This window comes from Trachypithecus francoisi, unplaced genomic scaffold (assembly GCF_009764315.1).
Source record: "Trachypithecus francoisi isolate TF-2019V2 unplaced genomic scaffold, Tfra_2.0 Lachesis_group16, whole genome shotgun sequence".
Taxonomy (NCBI): domain Eukaryota; kingdom Metazoa; phylum Chordata; class Mammalia; order Primates; family Cercopithecidae; genus Trachypithecus; species Trachypithecus francoisi.
The window spans coordinates 98,740,163-98,754,878 of NW_022681461.1; the positions used below are offsets into that span (position 1 = coordinate 98,740,163).

Below are 14,716 nucleotides of genomic sequence, written 5' to 3' on the forward strand. Positions count from 1 at the left end.
GAGCACAGCCCTAGCTCAGGCTGCTGGGCAAGCCACACCATCTGAAGGGGAGGTCCTCTGCCCCAGGACCCCCACACCACCCCAGGCAAGCCTCCAACTGGTGGGGCCAGCTTTCCACTAGGCAGCCAGGGGCCTAAGCCAGTGGGCCCTTTACCTTTGAGGCAGGGACTGAGAATGGTGTCAGCACGTGGTCAGGCCCAGAGCCCAGGCCCCCTCCTCTAAGAGGTCCTCCTGGATTCCCTGGTGGAAGGAAGCCAGCCTCGTGGTGTCGTGCCTCTCCCTGGATCTGTCTGCTTCGTGAACCCTGAGCCCCTTGAGGGCAAGGGCTGGATCTTAGATGTCACTATCGGTTTCCCAGCAGTGCTTTGTAAACATTAGGCATTCAGTAAATGTAGAGGATAGACAAGCTGGCAGCAAGACAGTCGGGCATCCTCTGTGCGAATAAGAACACACCGATTGGATTGGTATTAATTACAGCAGTTTAGTGTATGATCACTTCCGGTATTGGCAACTGGCATCACTACAGTGTTAACAGACTGCCATTGAAATACCCCTGTCTTTGATCCGGTGTGAGGAGGTGATCTTACTTTACATCAGCACCTGTTCTGATTCTTTGGGCATCCCTAGGTATATTCTTTTTTTTTTTTTTTTTTTTTTGAGACGGAGTCTCCCTGTGTCGCCCAGGCTGGAGTGCAGTGGCCGGATCTCAGCTCACTGCAAGCTCTGCCTCCCGGGTTTACACCATTTTCCTGCCTCAGCCTCCTGAGTAGCTGGGACTACAGGCACCCGCCACCGCTCCCGGCTAGTTTTTTGTATTTTTTAGTAAAGACGGGGTTTCACTGTGTTAGCCAGGATGGTCTCGATCTCCTGACCTTGTGATCCGCCCATCTTGGCCTCCCAAAGTGCTGGGATTATAGGCGTGAGCCACCGAGCCCGGCCCAGAGGTGTATTCTTTCTGGATTTCTTTCTGGATTTCCTCCGCACCCCTCTTCTGGGTGTCCACTTCTGCCTGGGAATGGCTAACTTGCCCCAGCCCAGAGTCAGGCAGCAGCATCCAGTCTGCCTCCCCCACCAGCTTGCTGTGTGGCCCCCTCCCTGAGCACTGCTGTCCCCAACAGTCACTGGAGGCTGGAATCCCTGCCCTGGGGCCTACGTACCGCGCAGTAAAAGAGCCAGTGGCTCCCGGGCCTCTCCCCAAACACGGGAGGGATCTGGGAGCTCAGGAGAGCAGGACACAGACAGCACAGGAGCCCCTGTCCCTGGGAAGCTGACCCAGGCCTTCTCACCTGCCTCTGAAGGCAGCGAGTGCCCTGTCCCTGGGGGTGAGCAAACTGGGACATGTGCTGAGATGATGTCACCAAAGGAGCCTCCCTGCAATGGACAGGCCCCTGGCCCAAGCTGCTACTGACCCCACTTTTCCTGCCCACCCTGCCTGTGCATAGCTCCTTTTGGGCGTGGGGAGCTCAGGCAGGCTCCAGCAGGCAGGAGTGCCTGGGTTCACTGCAGCAACCCTGAGGCCTCTGTTTCAGAGACGAGGAAATGAGGGTTGGAGCGGGTGGTTGACTGCCAAGTCGCCTACGGGTAATGGGGCATGGGGTTTACAGCCCTGCTCTGCCACCCTCAGAGGGAGCTGCCCACTGGCCTGGCCTAGAAGCCCCCACTGAGCTGGCTAAGAAGCCGCGGCGGTGGGCGGTACGCTCCGCCCAGATCCTGGGTGGCGACATGGGGCTGGCAGCGAGGCCAGGGGGCGGGGGAGGCCTGGTGTTCCGGCCAGGCCACTGCTTGGGAAGCAAGAAGGTGAAGTCACCTCCGCTGGGCCAAGCACTCTTAGGGCCGAGGGGCGCTGCAGCTGACAAGAGGTACTTGGAGGTACACCCCCAGGGAGGGACAAGGCTGGGGCCTTCCCTATGTGGGCGGGGCTGGGCCTGGCCGGAGCTGGCTGGGATCTCCCTCTGCCGGTGGCTGCAGGGACCATCCAGTTGGGTGAGCAGGACCAGGATTCACTATATGAGCAGCTGCCTCCCCGCCCCCCGCCGCTCCTCCCCACAACAGTCTGCCTTCCCGCACCAGGCGAAGGTGCCAGGCGCTCTCCTCGCTTGACTCCCGCCACCCCCTGAGCCTGGGCGGAGGAGGGCGTTCCTGGGTCCCCTGCTTTGCAGTGAGGTTAAGTTGTTGCTCAAGGCCCCAGTCCTGTGACAAAACCCCCACCGTCTGTCTGATCCCAAGCCCAGGGCTGTCCTCAGCCCTCACTCCTGGGAAGCTGACTCAGGGGTGGGAGAGAGTTGGAGGGGGCAGGAGAGCGGGTTAATGTGGAGGCAGCTGTTTCCAGGGAGGTGGCAGGCAGGAGGGGCTCCGGGCTGTCTCCACTGGGGCCGCTGCCAGCCCCCAGCCCCCAGTCTGGCAGTCCCAAGAGCCCTGACTGTCCAGACAGGTGGTGAAGGGGCACATGGTAGCCTCTGGCACCAGCAGCCGTTGCGTTGGGCACAGTCGGAAGGAGGAGAGAGACTTTTGCCCAGAGCTGACCAGGTGTACTGTGCCGTGCAGCACCGTGGTGGGGAGTGGGGCGGGGGTGTTCAGCCTTGGAGAACCTTCCTCGGTGCCACTCAAGCTGGCTTTCCCCTGGTAGGGCACCACTTCTGGGGCCCCGGAAGACTGTGGACCTTCAAGTACTGAAGGTATGTACAGACACGTGCAGGGGGCATGCCTCCTTGTCTGGGGCCACCTATGCAGGCAGGAGGCAGACAGGCTGACACACTGAGGGCTGAGAGGCTGAGGACAAGCTCCAACCCCTCCGCACTCCCCTCGCCACTCCAAGCAGACTCCCTGCTCCCTCCCTTGGGATAGGGCGCTGGGGCAGGGGATAGAGGGCCGCCCTGACCTGCCTGAGAGCTGGGATCCCCCTCACATCCCCCACTGTACCTAGGACAGGGTTCTGCACCTCGTCAGGCTTGGGCAGTGCCCACAGTTCAGGTGGGACAGGGTGTGGCAGTGGGTCCTGAGTCCCCCTGGGATGGTCAGAAAAGGGGGCAGGAGACAGTCCCTGGCACGGCCACATGGAGGCCCTGTGACTCTGGTCACCTCAGGGAGCCTCTCCATGTGTCAGACTCCCCCGCTGTGAAGTAAGTGTCTATAGGTGTTCAACGAGAGTGAACGAACGTGCATAGCATATGGTCCACTCTTGAAAAAGGAGGCTGACTTTCTTAGCTCATTACATCAATCGTTCACACTGATGTAGGTGGCACAGCACTTCACACCTCGGATCACAGCCACATCCCTTTCACTTTTCCTGCAGATCCCAGAAGAGGGCAGTGGAGGTCCATGTTGGGCAGGACACCACCCCACCCCTCCATTGATGGCTATTGTGAGACCTCAGTTCTTAACTTCTTAGTTTAAAGAATTTAGGCCGGGCACAGTGGCTCATGCCTGTAATCCCAGCACTTTGGCAGGCCGAGGCACACAGATCACCTGAGGTCAGGAGTTCGAGACCAGCCTAGCCAACATGCTGAAACCCTGTCTCTACTAAAAATACAAAAATTAGCCAGGCATGGTGGCAGGCACCTGTAATCCCAGCTACTCAGGAGGCTGAGACGGGAGAATCGCTTGAACCCAGGAGGCAGAGGTTGCAGTGAGCTGAGATCATGCCACTGCGCTCCAGCCTGGATGACAGAGTGAGACCCTTTCTCAAAAAAAAAAAAGAATTTAAACATGAGACACACAGCAAAAGAGCTGCAGCATAGAGCGATTTATTGCAAAGGAAAAAGAACATTTTGAAAGTCAGGTGCGGAAAAGACAGTGCAGCTCCCTGGGAGAGAGAGGATTTGCGGGGACTGCTCCTAAGGGTGAAGCAGCGTTGACGATTGCTGGAGAAACCTCCTTTCAGGGAGTCTTCCACAATTATTCATAAGCGGGTGGAAAGAGAGGTTACTAGGAAACATGTGATGACGGGTCCTCTGGGTACACATGTGGTAGCTGTACATGCTTGTTCATACGCCACATGTCTCATTAGCATCTTTTTTTTTTTTTTTTTGAGACGGAGTTTCACTGTTGTTGCCCAGGCTGGAGTGCAATGGCGCAGTCTTGGCTCACTGCAGCCTCCACCTCCCAGGTTTAAGCAATTCTCCTATCTCAGCCTCCCAAGTAGCTGGGATTACAGGCCTGCACGACCACACCTGGCTAATGTATTTTTAGTAGAGACGGGGTTTCTCCATGTTGGTCAGGCTGGTCTCGAACTCCTGACCTCAGGTGTTCCGTCTGCCTTGGCCTCCCAAAGTGCTGGGATTACAGGCATGAGCCCCCAAGCCCGGCCTCATTAGCATCTTAAAATCTCCACCCAGGGGTGTGTTTTTTACTATTAGAATGAGCAAAGGGTCAGTTTGAGGACAGGTGAAATCAATGCGCGCATGCCCTCTCCAGGGGAAAGGCCCTACTGCAGACAGCTTTGCTTGAACGAGCTCACACAAACGTGGAGGCTGATTGTATTGATTGCACAGTCACCACGGTTGCTGCGTCCCCAGGACATGATGACTCCTTTGACTGCCTGTCCTGCCTCACCCGCACCCAAGGAGACATCCGTTTTCATCAGTGCCTTCTCTCCTGAGAAGGAGGGCTCCCTCTTGCATTCTCATTGTTATTGGATTTTTCTGGCTGGGGAGATCTGGGAGGGCTTGCTGAAGGAGGAGGGATTTGGGGTAGTTCAGCTGGGATGGAGCAGAGGGGAGGAAGGCCTGTTAACCTAGCTTCTGAGCCCTTACTCTGCAATCCCAGTGGCCCCAAGGGAGCAGAGCCCGGACACCACATCCTTCATCAGCTTCTGCCTTAAGTCCCACCAAGCTTTGGGGCTGATGAGGGGGCAACACCTCTTGTCTGGGTTTGGGAGGGGCCTGCCCAGGAGGAAGTACTGGCTCTAGGCTTTGGGGTTGGGTGCCCCATTTCAAGGCTGCCTGCTAATATCCTGTGGCCACTGCTGTAGCGTCCACAATGCCTCTCCCTCCTCCTGGCTCTCTGTCTGGGAGTGCAAGTGACTCCATCCCTCAACACAGCCCCCACCTTGCCTTACTGTGCCACCACCACTGCCTTCTCTGGGCACTCCCCCAGGTCCCATCCCCACACCACAGGACTTGGGGTCTGCCCCAGCACAGACCTGTGGGGTCCCAGGGCTGCATGGTCCCTCAGAAGCATCTTGAACTCTGAAAGTGCTCTCGAGACCCCCTCCCAGCCCTGGCCTGTCGCTCTCTGCGACCTGGAGGTGAGCATCCCTGAGACCAGAGCTCCTCCTTTCCAGCTATTGGTCCTCTGTCCTCAGTCCCCTCCCCGTCCTCCCTGCCCGGCCTCATGGGGCAGCCTGCTTTCCTCAGGTCTCACTTTGGACCTCTGCCAGCCACGTCAACCACTCTTCTCTGCCTCCCCTTGTGGCCCCGACCCCCACTCCTACCCAGAGCTTGGCGCTCCCTGTCTTTTCTGTGGGCTGGCAGAGACCTATCCTCACCATGGTTGCCCCTGGGCACTGACAGAGCCTGCTGCATACCAGGTCCTTAAAAATACACATAGAATGAATGAATGAATAAATGAATGAATGCATGCATAACACGAGGAAGCGGCAGGAGGAAGGCCCTGGGAGGTAACACCGTAGGGCCCTTATTCCCCTGGGTACTCAGCACAGCCCCCACCATGTCCCCTCTGCACCCCACCCAGCTCTGATTCTCTCCCAGCTCCCTGCTGTGCTGAGACCCGGAGCCCCCATGGCCTCACTGAGCCGAGCCCTACGTGTGGCTGCTGCCCGCCCTCACCAGAGCCCTACCCGGGGCCTGGGGCCATGCAACCTGTCCAGCGCATCTGGCCCCACAGCCGAGAAGAGTGTGCCATATCAGCGGACCCTGAAGGAGGGACAAGGCACCTCGGTGGTGGCCCAAGGCCCGAGCCGACCCCTGCCCAGCACAGCCAACGTGGTGGTCATTGGTGGAGGCAGCTTGGGCTGCCAGACCCTGTACCACCTGGCCAAGCTGGGCATGAGTGGGGCGGTGCTGCTTGAGCGGGAGCGGCTGACCTCCGGGACCACCTGGCACACGGCAGGTAGGGATCAGGGGCCAGGTACGGGCACTGAGGGATAGGACATAGCGAAGGGCCACAGTCCCTTGCTAGCTGGGACAGTTCTGGGTTCACAACCACCAGCCTGGGGAAGAGACCCTGGGGAAGGGTGCTTGGCCAATTTGCAGATGGGTGGAGCTGGGGGTACCGCTTGCCCTCTGAGTCTCTCAAGAGCTGTGGTGGGAGGAGGAAGTAGATGCTGCTTGTGTGGCCTGGAGAGTGAAGCTGGGACCAAGGCTGGAAACTCGAGGCAGCTGTCCAGAGGGCAGAAGCCCCTTTCCTGGACAGAGCCACCAGGATTGAGGGTATCCCAGGGAGTGGAGGAGGACAGACAGAGACCTTTGGGGGTGAAGCAGACCTGTGTCCTTCATGAGCACCAGAGGCTTCTACAGTTCTCATTCTCCTAACTAGCCAGTGGGCATATATTAAGCACCCATGGTGTTCATGTCCCAGGACAGCCAACCTTCTGCCTTCACCCTTTCAACCATGGGTGTCCCGGTAAACTGGATCTCCTGACTTGCAGTGTTGGCCAATTTCTGTGGTATAAACACTCCCACCTGGCCAATAGCAAGCCACCAGTATGAAGTCACTGACTGTGGAGTTGGGCTTCTCTGGGCTCCTGAGAGCTGATGCGAGCCGGCTCCCACATGCCACTGCTCCAACCCTTGCCCTTGCCTTCTCACCGGCCCCTAGCTGGGCTGTCATAGCCCTTTCCCTGACACTTCATCAGCCACACCCCTGGCCTGCCACCTCTCAGACTCAGCTGCTGGAGGGCAGCCTTTGTTGGGAAGAGTGCAGATTTAGGCTTCATTCAGTAGTGGGTTGGTGTCCTGGTGCCCCCACTCACCTGCTCTGTGACCTTGGCCACAGAACTGTTGGTGCCACTTGAACTTGATCGATAAGAGAATCACGCCCTCCTCATAGGACGACAGGCTTAGCACGGGGCTTGGCACACAGTAGGTGCTCCAAAAATGAGGGCCTTTGCTATGTCACTCTCTGCTCTGCCCAAGGGCGAGACCTCCCTCACATTCATCTTGGTCCCGTTATTTCCTGCTCAACAACCTCTCCAGGCCCCCCAGGGGTCTGGAGAACAGAGAAAGACACCCATGGTTGAATATCAGGGTATCCCCAGACATTCGTAGGGGGGAAGTAGGTGCAGTCCCCTCCCTGGGGAGTGATAGCACCCACCCTCCTGGGCAGGCTTGCTGTGGCAGCTGCGGCCCAGTGACGTGGAGGTGGAGCTTCTGGCCCACACTCGGCGTGTGGTGAGCCGGGAGCTGGAGGAGGAGACGGGACTACACACGGGCTGGATCCAGAACGGGGGCCTCTTCATCGCGTCCAACCGGCAGCGCCTGGATGAATACAAGAGGCTCATGTCGGTGTGTGCTCCCCTGCGGGGGGCAAAGAGGGGGGCTTGGGTGGGTGAGTGCACTCCTTGGGGGGTCATATTGGTGGGTGCACCCCCTGTGGGGGGTTGGGTGGGCTCCCTGTGAGGATGGAGGTACGGGGGCTCATGTCCGTGTGCGCATCCCCTGAGGGGCTGGGGGTGGGGGGCTCGTGTGGATGAATCTGCCTCCTGTGGGGTTGGGGGTGGGGCTCACGTCGGTGGGCACCCTTCTGTCACCAGAGAGAGGACATGCCACAGGGAAGAAGCCCCGGCAGGTGACAGATCTGGGTTCCAGCCCTAGCGCTGGCCCTTGCTGGCTGTGCCACCTGGAGAAAGTGACTTTGCCAGGTTTCATTCAGAATTCCCAGACAGAGAATCTGATTGGCTCAGCTCTTCCCTGTCCCAGTGGTCCACGCCTGAGGACACTGATTGGCTGTTCTTGGGCCAATCAAATGTGGGGGCGTGGTCTATCTGACAGTCTGAAACTGGGAAACTTCTCAGGCCCAAAGTATTAGACTCGTGGGGTTATTAATTTTATATAATAGACACTTTGTGTCGGGCACTGGTCTAAGTTCTTTGTCAGTGACGTACACTATTCTCACCCCCACTTCACTTGGGTGAGCCTGAAGCGACTTTGCCCCAGGTTGGTCACACAGCTGGTGAGGGTCGGGTTGGCACAGGGGGCCTGGCCCGGGAGCCTGCCTCAGTGGAGTATCCCCTGCTCCTTAACTCTTATGCTGAAGCAGATTCAAGGGACAGGCTCCGAAGCCGTGGGGACCAGCTAAGGCTTCTGGGAGAAAGTGAGGCTGGGGTTTGCGGTGGATGCCCAGCTGGGGAGGGAGTGGCCCAGGGGTCTGCTTCCCACGGACTCAGTTAATCTCCCTGGGTCCCCCCAGCTGGGCAAGGCGTATGGTGTGGAATCCCACGTGCTGAGCCCGGCAGAGACCAAGACTCTGTACCCGCTGATGAATGTGGATGACCTCTACGGAACCCTGTATGTGCCGCACGACGGTACCATGGACCCCGCTGGCACCTGTATCACCCTCGCCAGGGCAGCTTCTGCCCGAGGAGCACAGGTACTGATGGCCACCCGGCTCTGGGTCTCCTGCTCCCAGCCCACTCCTCCTGCCTTAGAACCCTGAGAGCAGAAGGCAAGAGAACAGGAGCCATTCTCTGACTGCTGTGTGACTTGGGGCCAGTGAGGACCTCTCTGAGCCTTCTGGTCCACTCCTGCCAAGGGGAGGCTATGCCTTCGGTCTGTTCACAGACATCAGGTCATGCCCTGGGTGCACCCATTCCTCTGCTGCACAAGCAAATTGTCTCAAAAGCCCTTCTTATAATTTGTATCTACATTTATCTCAACTCCGCACATCTTTGTAGAACAATTTTAAGAACACACATAAGCAAAAAAGAAGTCAAAATCACACAGCAGTAACTAGTATTGACATTTTAGTATGTTTTACTCCAAATATTTTTCTATGAAAATATATATGTATACAAAATAGAACCAAGCTGCTGTTGTTTTGTGACTGTTTTTTTTTTCTTTACCAAACAGTAGACTGCAAACATCTTTCCATTAATCAAATATCTTGCTTTTTTTAAAAAAAAAAAGTCAGTTACTTTTTCACATTATGAAAAGAGGGTTTCCCCAAGTCAAGTGAAAGAATTTGCCCAACTTTCAAGTTCTCCAAGTCAAGGCATGGGTGGGTCTAGTTTTCTGGTCATCCCGTTTCCCTGACAGTATCACAGGAGGCCTGCTGCTAGCAGCAACAGTGTCCTCAGCTCCCCTCTGGGAGGAGAGGTTGGTTGAAGGGGGGTGGGTAAACTCCCCCCAGGGAGTCCCGTGGAGTTTTAGAAGCAGTTCCTCTCAACCCCAGGTCATTGAGAACTGCCCAGTGACCGGCATTCGTGTGTGGACAGATGATTTTGGAGTGCGGCGGGTCGCAGGTGTGGAGACTCAACACGGTTCCATCCAGACGCCCTGCGTGGTCAACTGTGCAGGTGGGAGTAGCATTTCTCCTGACTCCTGTGTGGCTATGCTGGCTGCTCCCTAAACCTGCTCCCACCTCTGCAGGGCTTCTTTCTGGGGTGGGGAGCCCCTGCTAGGGCAGACAGGTCTGCAGAGGCAGCCTGTGCACACCTGAGAGGCAGCTCCCACCAGATGTTAGCAGAGCTGAGCTGTCTGTGCTCTGCCCGCAGGAGTGTGGGCAAGTGCTGTGGGCCGGATGGCTGGAGTCAAGGTCCCGCTGGTGGCCATGCACCATGCCTATGTCGTCACCGAGCGCATCGAGGGGATTCAGGTAGGTGGACAGCCCTGGGTTCTGTGTCAGTCTGTGGGGGGCACAGAGACCTGGCTCTGAATCCCAGCTTGAACCCAGGTGGTGCGACCCTAGTGGGCTCCCTCACTGCCCCAAGCCTCAGTCACCTCATTTGTGAAATGGGGACTGTAACACGGAGTGTTTCCAGGTGGTGTGAAGATTAAACTAGGGAGCACAGGGGTATCCCTGATGGGGCTGACCCCCTTGTTCCTCAGGGCCTGGCCTCTCCTTGATGCCCAGAACATAGCCCAGCCTCTCCTGCGTGGTGCAGGAGGCCTAGCTTTTTGTCATGTTCTATGCCCAGGAGTTTCAGAGAAGTCCCAAATATTTGCACACTCCCAGTGTGCCTGGGGTGCCTGTCTCAGAGGATGCTGGTTCCTGGCATGAAGAACCTCTCTGAGAGCCTTCTGCCGAGGGAGGTTGGGGGCCTGGGTGCACCTGCTGGCACCTGGGTGCCTCCTGCCCTCTCTTCTCTCTTCTCTCCTGTCCTCAACCCCTCCCTCCCATGGTGGTGGCTGGGAGCTTCCTGCCACCTTGTTACTGACTGTCCTCTTTCATCATGTGACCCTTCCTTACTCATTCCTCTCTCTGTCCAGCCCTCCATCTCTCCATCCATCTCTCCATCCATCTATTCCTGTATCTATCCGCACCTTCTCCTATTTATTCCCTCATCCCTCTACCCATCTCCCTTCCCTTCATCCATTCCTCCCTCCACTCATTCCCTCCCTCTATTCATCTTGCCATCTCTCCATCCATTCTTCCCTCCTCCATCTCTCCATCCATCTATTCATCTATTTATCCACATGTTCACCTGTCCATCCCTTCTTTCATATATCCTTCCATCCACCCACCCACTCAACCTTCTACACATCAATCCCTCCCTCCCTCTAGCCACACATCTCTCCCTCTGCCCTTCCTCCAGCATCCACCTACATATTAATCCAACCATTCACATTCCATCGAACCCTCCCCGCATCAGACATCGATGGGGTGAGCTCGGTGTTTCAGACCCTATTTTAGAAGCTGTGGCCATAACACAGACAGGGATCTAATTCTTGCTGGGTAGAGTTGGGGGGAGGTACAGACAAGTATACGTGCAATTCCAGAACATGCTGATAAGGGTTCTGATGGGGACTCAGGGGCTATAGGAATGCCCAGCCCTAGTGGACTAGGGGAGGCTCCCTGGAGGAGGTGGCTGCATCTAGGTGAGGCTCTTGAGGGTGGCATGGTGGACAAGAAGCGTGCACAGAGGGTGCATGGTAGTCGGGACCTGCAGATCGTTCAGACAGCCAGGGCCAGAGGCTGTAGGGCAGGGTCAATGTGAGAACAGACTGCCCTTGTTTAGGGTCAGGGCCAGTGAGAGGGAAGCCTGGGCCCCTGAGTGGGGAGCTTCATCCCTGGGGGCTACCCATCACCACCCTTTGCCAGCCTGGCTTCCCTGTGGTCACCGGGGAGGTGCCAGGCTTGGTTGCTTCGTAGACCAGGGCGGTGAAGAGGGTGGGGAAATGGGGCCAGAACCTGGGTCCCAGTGGGCTCCTGCCTCTGACTCCAGTGCACTGGCAAGCCACGCCCCACTGGACACAAGACCCCTTATTCATAGAATGAGTCTAACTCCAGCAAACGTTCACTGCGGGTGGCTGGTGCCACGTGCCGGGTTAGGGACTAAGAGTAGTCACACGGTGGGTGTCAGAGCTGAGTGCTGAGGCCTCGTCCCTGGCTCCGGGTCCCTGGGGAGAGCCTCTTCCCCTAGGTGGCCACCAGGGGTCATGCTCAGGCTGCAGTGGGCTCCTGGAGGGCGGGCAGAGCTGTGTCCTGGGACTTCAGGGAGGGTGGCCACAGAGTGTCCACCAAGCCCAGGACTGTGGCTCCATCCTCCATCCCTAATTCCTCCCAAGACCTGCCTTTGAGGTGCCTTTCCAGGGAAGAAGCAAGGCAGAGTTGGCCTAGGTCCCTGCAGCTGCCTCCTCTTGTATATGTCAAGATTCAAGCAAAGCTAGGAGGTGTTACTTACAAAGCCAGTCCAGATCCCAGCATGCCTCTGGTACCAGAGCACAGGAAAAGGGCCACCAGCCCCAGCAGCTCTGAGACCTGGTAGGAGAAAAGTAGAGATATGGGGCTTCACACAAAGCCCCTCATGTTCCTTTGACACCTGGCCACGTGCAGGTGCCTGGAAGTTGGCCCTTCCAGAGGCTGCCGCTGGGCAGTTGGTGTGAATCTGAGGAAGGAGCCAGGCCGCCGGCCCTGACCTGCCCACCTGCTGTGGCCTGATCCCTGGGTGGGCCACAGAAGAAGGCAGGGGGCCCTGTCTTGGGTGCATGCCACCTGTGCAGCCCATTTCCATCTGCTCAGGAAGCTCTCCAGGTGTGGCAGCCTTGTGCAGCCGGACACTGTCCACCCTGATCAGACACAGCCACACACATCGAGGCCTGGGGGCTCCGGCTGGCAGGTGAGGGCTCAGGTCTCACGCATGGTTCATCTTTCTTCTTGGTTGGCCAGAGGGTTGTGTGGCCTCAAGGATCTCCCTTTTCTGAGGATCTGTCCCAGGCCTGGGTCCTAGAGAACGCTGCCCACAGCTTCCTTTGTGGCCAGGGCTCATCTCTTCCCTCTGAGCTGTCGTTGAAGCAGGTGGCCCGGGTGCTCTTAGGCGGTCTCACATTTGTGTTCCGGCATCCTTTGGCAGCAGCAAGGAGTGGCTTCTCCATCAGGGGGCAGAGTCGTGGGTAAGAGCCCGGGTGCTGGGTTTAAACGCTGACTCCTCCATTACCCAGGCTGAACGAGTCTGTCACCACTCTGAACCTTGGTTCCCTTTTCCGCAAAATGGGTAATAACCATCCCTACTGCCTCAGGCTGTGTTGTGGGAAGGACAGAGGGATGCAGCTGGGCGTGGTGTCTGGCATACAGCAGGTGCTGGTGAGGAGGTAGCTGTGCGATGACAAGGACAAGGACAGAGGGGTGTGGAGTCGTTGCCAGCTGGAGCTTTGGAGAAAGACTGCAGAGGACAGGAGCAATAAGGCAGGGCTCGGATGGAAGAAAGAGGCAGATGGAAGGCATGGGCTGAGGTCAGGAGGCAGGGAATCAGTGGCACCAGGGCCAGACTGGAGACAGCCACAGCAGGAGGCTGCTGCCTGGAGAGAAAGGCCAGGGCTCCACTGGACGCTGATGCTGAACTGGGAACTCCGCTGGGTGCTCAGAGGTAGCAGGGTCTGTGCAAGGGGCAGGAAAGTCCAGACATGGATCCTACTGGGACAAGCGTCAGGGGCTTCCCCGGCCACCAGGTGTCCCCACTGTCCTACTCTATGGAGCTCCGGGGCCGGCTTTGTTTTTAAAGTAGTAGTGCTGGTAGAGGTTAGGATATGACTATTATTATTATCATTGGTTGAGACAGGGTCTCACTCTGTTTCCCAGGCTGGAGTGCAGTGGCACGAGCATAGCTCACTGCAGCCTCAACCTCCTGGGCTCAAGCAATCCTCCCACCTCCACCTCCCGAGTAGCTGGGACTACAGGCACGTGCCACCACTCCTGGCTAATTTGTGTATTTTTTATAGAGACGAGATTTTGCTATGTTGCCCACGCTGGTCTCAAACTGCTCAAACGGTCCTCCTGCCTCAGCCTCCTAAAGTGCTGGGATTACAGGCTTGAGCCACTTCGCCCGGCTATTATTTTATTTTATTTTATTTTTTATTTTTGAGACGGAGTCTCGCTGTGTCGCCCAGGCTGGAGTGCAGTGGCCGGATTTCAGCTCACTGCAAGCTCCGCCTCCCGGGTTTACACCATTCTCCTGCCTCAGCCTCCCGAGTAGCTGGGACTACAGGCACCCGCCACCTCGCCCGGCTAGTTTTTTGTATTTTTTTAGTAGAGACGGGGTTTCACCGTGTTAGCCAGGATGGTCTCCATCTCCTGACCTCGTGATCCGCCCGTCTCGGCCTCCCAAAGTGCTGGGATTACAGGCTTGAGCCACCGCGCCCGGCCTATTATTATTTTTAAACAGTGCTCAGTTACTGGGAACTTCTATGTGCTGCCTGACAATGATCCCTTGATGCAGATACTCTCATTCCAATGAACAGGACTCCTGGGATCCCCCCGGAGAGGGGGGGAGCATCTGCCAGAATGTCCCTTCTGGTCTGCAAATCCCCTTTTCTGCTCTCAGAGGCGGGGCAGGGGTCACATCTCCTGTGCTCATCTCCAGTTCGGGGCAGGAGACAGAGGGATTGAGAGAAGGCTGTTCTTTGCGTGCAGAGGAGCCGCAGTGGCGGTGGATGTCATGCCTGCTTGTTTTCTAAATCGTCTTGTTTTGTTTGGTTTGTTTATTGGTTAAATCAGCAGTTCCTGTCTGCAATATTATGATTTTGTAAACATTGGTTTTTTGTTTGTTTGGTTGGTTTTGTTTTGAGACAAAGTTTCACTTTGTTGCCCAGGCTGGAGTAGTGGCACAGTCTCAGCTCACTGCAACCTCTGCCTCCTGGGTTCAAGCAATTCTCGTGCCTCAGCCTCCCATGTAGCTGAGATTACAGGTGTCCATCACCACACTCAGCTGATTTTTTTTTTTTTTTTGTATTTTAGTAGAGATGGGGTTTCACCGCGTTGCCAAGGCTGGTCTCGAACTCTTGAGCCCAGGCAATCTGCCCATCTTGGCCTTCCAAAGTGCTAGGATTACAGGCGTGGGCCACCATGCCCAGCTGATTATGTAAACATTGTTAATGCCTGATCAAGTAGTGTCCAACTTTTTGTGTTTCTTGGAGTTATTAATAGTTTTTGCCTCAGTTGCTCAGTTTCCTCTGTAACTGTTATATGTGTGTGTGTGTGTGTGTGTGTGTGTGTGTGTAACATCATCCTCATGACCCAAAACCCATACCTGTTATCAATCACTCCCCGTTTCCCACCCTATCCCCAGACTTAGGCCATCCAAATCTGATTTCTGCCCTGATGG

At 56.6% G+C, this 14,716-nt stretch overlaps 1 protein-coding gene across 7 annotated transcripts in view; it reads left to right on the forward strand.

Annotated features, from left to right (window-relative positions):
• Nucleotides 1–1,722: 1,722 nt before the first annotated feature.
• Nucleotides 1,723–14,716, forward strand: part of SARDH (sarcosine dehydrogenase) — a 77,237-nt gene continuing 64,243 nt past the window's right edge. For 3 of the 7 annotated variants that reach the window (XM_033238642.1, XM_033238641.1, XM_033238648.1), the window contains exons 1-8: nucleotides 1,762–1,859; nucleotides 2,627–2,675; nucleotides 3,293–3,361; nucleotides 5,709–6,069; nucleotides 7,285–7,463; nucleotides 8,368–8,547; nucleotides 9,349–9,472; nucleotides 9,671–9,771. In XM_033238642.1, the coding sequence (XP_033094533.1) occupies nucleotides 3,353–3,361; nucleotides 5,709–6,069; nucleotides 7,285–7,463; nucleotides 8,368–8,547; nucleotides 9,349–9,472; nucleotides 9,671–9,771 (954 nt within the window). In that variant the 5' untranslated portion in view covers nucleotides 1,762–1,859; nucleotides 2,627–2,675; nucleotides 3,293–3,352. Of the gene's footprint in view, nucleotides 1,860–2,626; nucleotides 2,676–3,292; nucleotides 3,362–5,691; nucleotides 6,070–7,284; nucleotides 7,464–8,367; nucleotides 8,548–9,348; nucleotides 9,473–9,670; nucleotides 9,772–14,716 lie in introns of all 7 variants that reach the window. The other 4 variants (XM_033238645.1, XM_033238644.1, XM_033238646.1 and 1 more) reach the window with 4 other exon arrangements.